Source organism: Talaromyces proteolyticus (assembly GCF_021365285.1).
Source record: "Talaromyces proteolyticus strain PMI_201 chromosome Unknown BGW36scaffold_5, whole genome shotgun sequence".
Lineage (NCBI taxonomy): Eukaryota > Fungi > Ascomycota > Eurotiomycetes > Eurotiales > Trichocomaceae > Talaromyces > Talaromyces proteolyticus.
The window spans coordinates 2465319-2475552 of NW_025764281.1; the positions used below are offsets into that span (position 1 = coordinate 2465319).

At 48.1% G+C, this 10234-nt stretch overlaps 4 protein-coding genes across 4 annotated transcripts; 3 read left to right on the top strand and 1 right to left on the bottom strand.

Annotated features, from left to right (window-relative positions):
- The first annotated feature begins 259 nt into the window (after window positions 1-259).
- Window positions 260-2965, top strand: BGW36DRAFT_156202 (putative long chain fatty alcohol oxidase). The gene is made up of 3 exons (XM_046209551.1): window positions 260-868; window positions 922-2033; window positions 2080-2965. The coding sequence occupies exons 1-3, from the start codon at window positions 510-512 to the stop codon at window positions 2850-2852; spliced, it is 2244 nt and encodes a 747-aa protein (XP_046073649.1). The 5' UTR covers window positions 260-509; the 3' UTR covers window positions 2853-2965.
- Window positions 2966-2975: 10 nt separating this feature from the next.
- On the top strand, window positions 2976-4522 carry BGW36DRAFT_460960 (uncharacterized protein; the record flags this gene model as incomplete). Its single annotated transcript, XM_046222117.1, has 2 exons — window positions 2976-3336; window positions 3392-4522. Exons 1-2 carry the CDS (start codon window positions 3268-3270, stop codon window positions 4520-4522), a joined length of 1200 nt encoding a protein of 399 aa, XP_046073650.1. The 5' UTR covers window positions 2976-3267.
- A 957-nt stretch (window positions 4523-5479) lies between these two features.
- BGW36DRAFT_294468 (uncharacterized protein) lies at window positions 5480-7323 on the top strand (the record flags this gene model as incomplete). The annotated part of the gene is made up of 3 exons (XM_046211106.1): window positions 5480-5815; window positions 5878-6297; window positions 6358-7323. 3 exons carry the CDS (start codon window positions 5480-5482, stop codon window positions 7321-7323), a joined length of 1722 nt encoding a protein of 573 aa, XP_046073651.1.
- Window positions 7324-7627: 304 nt separating this feature from the next.
- On the bottom strand, window positions 7628-9803 carry BGW36DRAFT_426862 (amino acid permease-domain-containing protein; the record flags this gene model as incomplete). Its single annotated transcript, XM_046220327.1, has 8 exons — window positions 7628-7853; window positions 7904-8156; window positions 8225-8361; window positions 8430-8701; window positions 8754-8940; window positions 9002-9077; window positions 9143-9478; window positions 9542-9803. The coding sequence occupies 8 exons, from the start codon at window positions 9801-9803 to the stop codon at window positions 7628-7630; spliced, it is 1749 nt and encodes a 582-aa protein (XP_046073652.1).
- Window positions 9804-10234: the final 431 nt, after the last annotated feature.

The following is a 10234-nucleotide window of genomic DNA, read 5'->3' on the forward strand; positions in this document are numbered from 1 at the left end:
GTTCCGATCACGGGTCCGCCTACAACCTACTGCGTCGACAGTACCTTGATCGTTAAGGGACTGTATGATGTTAGAAGAAGCCCCGAACAATCCCCGCATAGGGACTGTTGAGTTTGGCCGTGCGGAGGGGCTGTTGGGGAACCCCAGGCGGCTGGCCCTATCAGGAGCCGCGCAGGCCGCACCCCAGCCCGAGTTGCCGCGGCTCGGAGTCTGCTTAGCCTGATCGACCCATCCCCTGGCTCCATGTGAGATACACCTTCTTACATCTTCCTAGTATTTATGCTGGTCGCTGCATCCTGGCTTGAGTCGCAACTGAGTTCTAGTAGCATCTTGCGGGACTATTCCGAGTGCCGATTCCAGAATCCAGATCCATTGTTATTATGTCCAAAAGTGCAACTGCAACCGACTCTCGCATCATGCAATAATCTCCTGTACCACATTGTATAACACTCTCATTCATCTCTACCACCACCACATGACCAGCAATTCATTCATCTACAACACTGAAAATGCCTGAATACACCCCCCTTGAGGCGCCTCTGTACCCCATTTCCGACGATCCCATCTTTAATGACGCACAATGGCAAACGCTGCTGTCTCTCGCTGATGTCGTTATCCCCGCGCTGACGTCTGATAAACCTGGCAAAACAGCCAACCAAAAGACCATCCCCGCGACAGAGCTCGATTCTACCCTTTCCACACTGACTGCGCAGATCCAATCCCCGGGTCCTACGCAAATAGCACGCCAGTATCTGCAAGAAAACGCCTCGTCGCTGCCAGCCTTTAAGGAAACGTTGCGCCGAACGTTTGCCTTGAATGTGCCCCAGGAATCGAAGAATGGACTGTCCTTGATATTGACTGCTCTAAAGTAAGCTTTTCTGATGCAGTCGGCTTAATCGATTCGAGTTACTGACTGAATAGCACCCGCACCGGCTCTCTTCTTTTAACTGGCTCATCGACACCTCTTCAAGAGCAGACATTCGATGCAAGAGAAAAAGTGCTTCAGAACTGGCTGACTTCGCGCTTGCCGCAGCTACGCAAAGTTGCACGATCAGTTGTTCTACTGTCAAAGAAAAACTGGGTTCTCAACAGCGAGATTGTGTTGAACACAATTGGTTTCCCTAGGGTACCCGTCTATGGCAAACCTGCCGAGACATTTGACTACAAGTTTCTGCAAATCCCGCCGGGTGACAACGCCGAGACCATTGAGACTGATGTTGTCATTGTCGGCAGTGGCTGTGGAGGTGGTGTCGCGGCTAAGAACCTGGCCGAGGCGGGCTATCGCGTGCTCGTCGTCGAGAAGGCCTACCATTACCCATCAACGTACTTCCCCATGACGCAAAGCTCCGCTCTCGGACACATGTTCGAGCTTGGAGGAAACGCAGTTTCAGATGACGGTCACATGGCCATCTTGGCCGGAGCTGCCTGGGGTGGCGGCGGAACAGTGAACTGGGGTGCATCTCTTCACACGCAGAACTACGTGCGACAGGAATGGGCAGACGGTGGCCTGCCATTCTTCACATCGCCTGAGTTCCAGAAATCTCTAGACCGCGTCTGTGAACGAATGGGCGTGACGACCGAGATCGACCAGAACTTCCAGAATCGCGTCATGCTTGAGGGCTCGCGCAAGCTAGGGTATAATGCGCAGGTGGTGCCGTCGAATGCAGGGGCTGGCAGGGGTCATTATTGCGGGCATTGTACCCTCGGCTGTCACACTGTAGGAAAGCAAGGCCCCGTTGCGTCTTGGTTGGTGGATGCTGCGAATGCAGGTGCTGTCTTTCTCGAGGGCTTCAAGGCTGACAAGGTCCTGTTCGATAACGTCAATGGCAAGAAAGTTGCATCTGGAGTCCAGGGTGTGTGGACATCGCGAGACGCCCATTTGGGGACGTCTGGGAAAGATGTTTTGCGAAGGAAAGTAGTCATTAAAGCCAAGAAAGTTATTGTTTCGTGCGGCTCTCTCCAGAGTCCATTGTTGCTCTTGCGAAGCGGGCTTAAGAACCCTCATATTGGCCGCCATCTCTATCTTCATCCAGGTTGGTACTCATAACCCTAAGACTGGCGGGATGCTAATGGAAATAGTATTGCTTGGTGGTGCTGTGTTTGAAGAAGATACTCTACCATGGGAAGGAAACTGTCTGACGACGCTCGTCCATGACTTTGAAAATCTCGACGGCCACGGTCATGGCACCAAGCTCGAAAACGTCGCGATGGTGCCTGCCATGTTCTTGGCCACCATGCCATGGTTGGACGGAGTACAGTTCAAAAAGCTAGTCGCAAATCTGCGCCACATGGCAGGATTCATCACACTGACCAAAGAACGCGACCCCGGCCGAGTATACCCGGATCCAGTAGACGGTAACCCTCGCATAGACTATACGATATCGGCCTTCGACCGCAAGCACATTTTGGAAGGCTTGATTGCTTGTGCTAAAATAGCGTATGTCAGTGGTGCCAAGGAGTTCTACACCTCTTACCGCGACATGCGTCCATTTATTCGGTCAGAAAAAATTGCAACAGGTGACGAGGAAGGAATCAACGATCCCGGTCTTCAAGCATGGATCAAAGAGTTCCGCAAAAAGTCCCCCCTGAACCCGGAAAACGGTACCGCCGCAAGCGCCCACCAGATGGGCACCTGTCGGATGTCAAGTTCGCCGAAGAAGGGAGTGGTCGATCCTGATGGCCAAGTCTGGGGTACGCAGGGGCTATACGTTGCCGATGCCTCGGTCTTCCCCAGCGCTAGTGGCGTGAACCCCATGGTCACGAACATGGCCATCACAGACTGGACGAGCCGGAACCTGGCCAAGGCTATGAATCGAGGCAAGCTAAGTAAGGCCGGGACTGCTCGATTATGAGCGGTCCACCAAGTATCTTTTACACATGACAGGTTTGACTGGAGACAGATCGATGATGTTCTTTAGCATCAATTAGCATCAGCGGTACCGATTTCTATTCTTAGTATACCATTAATTAACTGAGCTGTGCACTGTCTTCCTCTACTGCCAGTCGTACATTCGTAGAATGCTTCTAAAATGCTTCTAAAATGCTTCTCGAAGCCTTAATAGAGGTGGGGTCGAAAATAGGTACCTATCATTGGCCAGACACTTCGTACATCATCCCCCATCCGTACTAGCGCCGCTGGCATTCTATCAACTGCTGGTCTTATCCGTCGAGTATTTGTAAACCCTGTACCCCTCGGACGATCCTTAACCCTCATCATGCTGGCGGGGACTTCATGTCATACCAAAAGAGCAAGAAGTACGAGGCGCGATGCCATCACGACGCTTCCACAGCAAGAGCAGACACGGCTGCATTGCCTGCAAGAAGCGAAAGGTCAAGGTATACATCAGCCCAGCCAAAGAAAGGAATAACGCTAATTGGATTGTATCCTTAGTGTGACATAGAGAGGCCAGTGTGTAGTAACTGCGCCAGGAGAAAAGAAGAATGCGTCTATCACCTTGGGGACGACCCTGCATCCCCGCATGCTTCTAGGGTTCCACCAGCCCAGGCTGAGACTGTGGCTAGTAACGTTAATAGTAGTGGGAGCTCTGCTCTGAGAGTAAGGCGACAGGAGAATGTTCCTCATCTGTCGCATGAGGCGGACTTGTCCTTTCTAGAAAGGTTCGTCTCTGAAGTCAGCCGGACGCTCTCCGGGAGCCCTGAATCGCAGCAAACATGGGCTCTGGAAATTGGACGACGACCGAGCTTTCAGCCCAGCGCATCGTATCTGTCGCATATCATAATCGCAGTGTCCACTCTCCATATTTCGCTGACTCAGCGATCATTGACGGCGCAAGAAAGAACATGGTATCTGGAAAAAGGGCTCCATCATCAAAACGCAGCTCTAGTCCTAATGCAGCCGGTTCTCGGGTCACTCAAGAACGAACGGAGTCATATAGAAGCTTTATTCGGAGCAGTATGGTTAGTATTCCTCTTCAGCGTTTCGCTGCCGAGGCCATCCGAGCGTAAAGACTGGATTGTCGACCAGATCGTCGAACTAAGTGAGCTGGCTAAGGGGGTGATTGTCATTATCACAGCTATATGTGATATCTCCATTGAGGACGAAGAGGAAAGAAGCACCAAGGTGATGACTGGTCCGCTGCGGGCGTTTTTCGCGCATTTCCTGCCTTGGAAACACCGTAGCGTATCACCGTCTGCCCGACGAAGGAGTCTCCCGCCATCCCTCCAGCAAATCCTCGCCACGATTGAATCTGACGAGGCGTCATCATCTTCCTCGCCTGCTATTAGCCCGGCCAAACGCGAGCTGTATTACCACGCCATCGATGAGCTGGCGCAAACCATTACTGCATTGACCTTCAACTTTAGACATCCCGCGATAGTCTTCATGTGGCTGATTGGCACGCACCGCGGGTTTATGGAGCTGGTTGCACAGCGTGATGAGCTTGCGCTGAGGATATTCAGGATTTATGGGATCTGGGCGACTCGGGTTGATTGGGTTTGGTTTGTGCGGAATTGGGGGAGAAGTGTTGTCGAGGGCGCTGAGATGGCGTTGAATCAGAAGTGAAGAGATACTGTTTGATAATAAGTTATATTATTGTATCAGCGGATGCTTATGAATTATGTCTGTATTTTATTTTTATCCTGTTCTACGCCGTTAAGCGGTCAATTGATTTAGCACCATCTTTCTTCGGTAATAATCAGGTAACTAAGTGCTGATAGGACATATCAAGGGCTCACCGACAGATCGATACATAAATTCCAACGATACAGGCCCACCCATACCAACACTTTTAAACATGGACCTATCACAATAATTATCAAGTAGCACCGGAAATCGAAGTGGGGCTATGGAAGTAAAAATGTTTGTTTTATCTCCGGACTGCGGACAGAATCAATGCATGGCCGGGGCCTAATTAGCCGATGTGCAGCGTTCGCTATGAGAACAATTCTCTAGTCAAGATACCTTATATTTTCCGCTGCTGCGAGTGGATAGGCTAGATCGTCGATATCTCAACGGAAAGGGAATTATTGATCTGATTGAGCGGACCGAGTTTTGGTAATTCAATAATATGCGTCAACTGGTACATATGTAGCTGAAAATGTTGGTGCTGGTATAATTATAGTTTTAATGAACACAAAAGCTGAGACCAATTGGCATTGCTTATGGATCAACCAGGTTGTTGGATATCGTAGTAATTTGTATTATATTACATATGTAAGCAGGCACCAGGGCACATGGGAAACATCTGGAAAATCACGTTCGACTTCGTGGCAACGTCGTATGGTAATTTAATAATAATAATAGGCTTGACTCATTCCCTTTTAAAACGCCTATGGTCGCCCTAAGGTTCACCCCCAAACCTTCTCTTCCTTTATTTCGTCTTTTCTTTATAACAGCTAATTTATTATTCTATTATCCCATATCGGGTAATGTGGAATAACCTCATTGGGCACTCTATGTAGAACTATACGTTTAACTAAACTGACTCTTTCAAGCCACATGGGGAGCCTCCTCACGAAAATGCCCTCTTCTTCCTGCAGGGCCCAAGCCTCTGACCCTCTGCTAAATGCCAAGAATTACGTACAGGATCTCATCCCCAACATCGTCGATCGCCATGCCACCGAAAATCGAGACAAAGTCTATGCTTCAATACCAATCAACAATGACGATCTAAGTCAGGGTTTTCGTGACATAACCTACCGAGAATTTAATAATGCCATCAGCAAGGCGGCCTATTGGCTCGAGGAGAAATTGGGGGTTCCCTCTACGGGCAGTTTTCCGACATTTGCGTACTATGGCGCACGGGACTTGAGATATGCCATTTTGTTGGTTGCGGCGATGAAAGTTGGTTATAAGGTAAGAATAAAGAGTCATATTTTTACTTTTGTATAATATGGTTATCTGCTAACAGTTCATAGATGCTTTCTTCCTCCTTGCTATGTACAATCGACGCGCATGTACATTTGGTCAAGGAAAGTAACTGTCATACCTTCCTCTGCAATGCGTCCACGCTTCCCCTCGTTGAGAAGATTGAGAAAGCACAGCCCTTATCCCGGCATATACTAGTCCCGGACCTGCTCGAGTTTCTCCCGTTCCACGAAGTACCGAATAATGACTCTTTGTACCCCTATAATAAAACATGGGATGAGGCGTGCCACGAGCCCTGTTTGATTGTTCACACTAGCGGTTCCACCGGCGTGCCAAAAGTCGTTGTGTACACTCAGTATATGCTGGCTGCGCCAGACCGCAGTCGCGTAATCCCCTCATACCAGAATTGCCAGTCGATGCTTTGGGAAATGACGGGTCGGAGAATTTTCACTTCCATACCTGCATTTCATGTGAGCTCTCCACCCATCCCTCTCGCCATTTCCTAGTAGTTGATTGGATACTGCAAATAGTTACTCGGGTATGCCGGTTTCCTTGTGTTACCTGTCTACCTCGACATAATCGGGATAATGGCACCGCCCGACAAAGTCATTACCGCCGAAGTGGCCGATGAAATCCACAGATACGCCCGACTAGACGGGGGCATATACCATCCATCACTGCTGGAAGACGTTGTACGAGACGAGCAGAAACGCGAGGAGTTCCGGAATTTCAAAATAGTGTTTTACAGCGGATCGCCCCTGGAAACTATCACGGGAGACTGGCTTGCAACAACATTCGGCATTGTTCGGAATATCGTCGGCAGTACCGAAGGCTTTTCGTGGCCTGCGTTGGAGATAATCGATCCCACAAAGGATTGGAACTATACACACTTTTACCCAATAAAGGGGCTGACTTTCATCCCGGTGGGGCTGGATGGTGCTTATGGTATTGACGGTGAATTATACGAGCTTGTTGTTCAGCGTACTGCTGAGACAGAAAAATTCACGAATTTTTTTCACGCAAAACCAGAAGCCCAAGAATGGCGGACAAAGGATCTATGGAAGCCTCATCCCGATTCCGCGAAACCAGGGCACTGGCTCTACCAAGGCCGTACAGATGACCTTGTTGTGCTTAGTGGCGAAATAAAAATGTACGCAGGGGCCTTGGAAGCCAAGATCTCGGCGCATCCGCTCATGCGCTCTGCACTTGTTGGCGGCCACCAACGCAAATGGCCGTTCTTGTTGCTGGAGTTGGTTGACCAGCCGGCCGATTTGGCGGAGGCTGAACGTGTTCTTGACGAGAGTATTTGGGCAGAGGTCGACGTGATTAATACTAAAACTGCGCATGATTCGGTACGGCTTCGTCGGTCACTTGTTTTGGTTGCTGATGCGAGGAGGCCTTTTGTGCGACTGGCGAAAGGGTCAGTGGCTAGGAATCCGACGTTCGAGTTGTATAAAGAGGATATTGAGAAGTTGTATGCGGTGACTGAGAAGTGATGATGTTTACTTAATGCACTGAAACAGGTGGTTGATTTGGATTCGGCGGCTCATCTGGCGGTTTGATCAATGTCTATAATTGAATGTAGACTTTTGTTTCTTTAGTTAGACATCTAGGACATTAATACTGATTTGACAATATTTCATTTGACGTGTAACTTTATTGCTTCAATACTACTTCTCAGGCCGTATAAATCTTGGACCAGGTGTACGCATATATACTGATAAATAAAAGCTAATATACTCAAGATGCATAAATCGAGTAAGGGAGCCGGAATTCTAGACTTGTGAAACCTATTGACTCTCAAAATCCATCACTAGATGCATGTCTATGTCCATTCCGATGTCTTAGATGACCAATAGCATCATGCTCTTCATCCCAACGAGCCAGTTCCTCATTCGGAACCTTGACCAATTTATGTGAAATAGAACCATTTTCAAACTCCAGGACTGTCTGACGAAGTTCATAGCCTTTCCACTTCGGCAGAAGTATCACCCAGACATAGTAGTAGATGCCACTCAGAACAAGTCTATTTTCTTCTGTCAGAGTAAAACCAAAAACATAAGAGGGAGAACATACAGGCCTATGCTAACGACTAGATAAGTTCCATACCAGAAACTCACATCACCTCCATTCGCTCCTTGAGTGGGTGGGTACCATGGAACGATCAACATGTACGCATTCGTCAACAGCGAAAATGCAATTGCGATATCCCAAGCACGGTAATCGGCTGTGGGTAAGTTGAGTCGTCGACGACGTCGTCGGATGAGGACTAGTCCGCCGATGACAATGAAGTTGAAGAGGGTCGTTGGATATGTGTTGAGATCGACCACTGGACACGATTTCACTTGGATCAGGACAATGACTTGGTGGATAATAGAGGAGAATGGCTTGGCTTACCAAAGTTGAAAGCATCTCCTGCTGGAGGTGCAATGATCATGACTATTGTAATTGACCATTGAAATACGTATGGCCCTAATGGTGTCCCGAATGGCTTTACATTGGTCCAGAACTTTGACCACGGAAGGACTCCTTGTCTGGATAGCAGATATTAGGACTTTAATTCAAAATCTTGATGTAAAATGAGCCTGCAATTTTGTCTCACCTCCCAGTTTCCCGAAGGATTCGAGAAGAATTAATCATGACAGCGACCAAATTCCCGAATGCACTCATACAAATAAGCACGTTCAATGCACGAGACGCTTTATTAGTAGACCCGAACAGTTTTTGAAAAAAGATTGCTGCGGCAATCTGCTTGGACTGTAAAATTTCCTCTCTCGATGCGGCAGAGAAGTAAGCGACGTTGACCAGAATGTAAAGAACTGTGACAAGGAGGAGGGAGAATGGAGCACTCCAGCGAAGTGTTTTAGTGGGGTTCTGTTGTAGCTTATTAGTAAATAGATATGGAATGAATACCAATATTTTTCACCTTAATCTCGTTTATAACCCCAAACGCATTGGTGTAGCCGGCATAGGAAAAGATAATTTTAATCATGGCATTTGTTGCGCCGTATGCCGATGCAGTGGACGTCCCCTCCCAGGCATTCCTCCAGTTGATGTTGGGATCAGCGATTTTCGTATGTCCTCCAAGAACGACGAGACCCGCAATAGAGATTCTGTGCAACATTGAAGTATAGTCAGAAAAACAATCAAGGGTTCCGTAACTGGGTGACTTACAAAATCAATGTCGCGATTTTGACCACGCCGAAAAATACGACAATTCTTAGCGACCACTTAGTATTTGCACTAACCACTGGTCATCCAGAAAAGGATAATTAGCACTTTCAATGTACTCCTAAATTCATAGAAAGAACAAACCGATCAATGAGACCGTATATACAGCCACAGCCACCCCTTTTAATTGCCAAGCAGTGTACGACGACCCCGCAAGCCCAAACATATATTCGGCAAAAACAATGGCATTGCTGCTTGCAAATGCAAATACAACATGCTTAATGGCGAAGATTGTAGGGAAAAAGTATCTTGGTTTCGGGTACGCTTGTTCGAGATACACGACCTCTGATCCGGAGCGGCTGGGGAAACATGCGGAGAGTTCTAGATATACCGCCAGCGTACTTTGGGATAGAAGATACCCGATGAACCAGTATATCATTGTCAGACCGACAGAGCCGACACCTTTGAGAATAGTGGCGGCTGTAAGAATCAAACATTAACAGAGGTCCGAAGTATGAGAAACTGGATGATGGAAAGCCTCACGCGTCGAGAAAATACCCGTTCCGACCATCTGGTTGATATTCAGAAACAAGCTAATCCAAAAGCTCACTGAGTACCCCAGTGGAGAGTTTTTTTCGACTGGTGCACCAGCTGCATCTTGATATGTCACGGTGGTGGAGTTTGCACCTTCTACTGCGGTGAATTTGATGTCACCATCGCGAATAATGCTCTCCTCGGAGCTGTTGTTAGCCTGCACTCTTAGATTCCCGCCCTTCTCCTTATCTGGCCAGAAAGATAGACCCATCTCTTGCTGCTTGGGTCTTCCTTTGTAGACATCAATTGAAGCAATTGGTATAGAAATGATAAATGACAAGAGGGAGTGAAGTGAACAGGTATCGATATTTCCAGCGCAAGACTTTTCCCTGATTATTTTTACGGAGTACAGGGATATCCTCTATTTCTTATAACATCACGCAAACTGTCTCCAATTCTGCGCATCCATCATGCAGATCTGGAGGGGACCCTGCGTTGCTCATTTCCGCATCTAATGGCGCGATCCCAGCTCGGGTGACAACAGCTCTGACTGGATCATGGTGAATCAGTCTTCTGCGTGCTCGGCAGGGATCATCGCGACTTTCCACGTGTGTGTGGTGATTTTTTGCTTTTTACGATGAACCGGAGACATTTTGATGCCAGCTGTATCCGCAATTATGCAATCTGCCAATGCACTAGTCC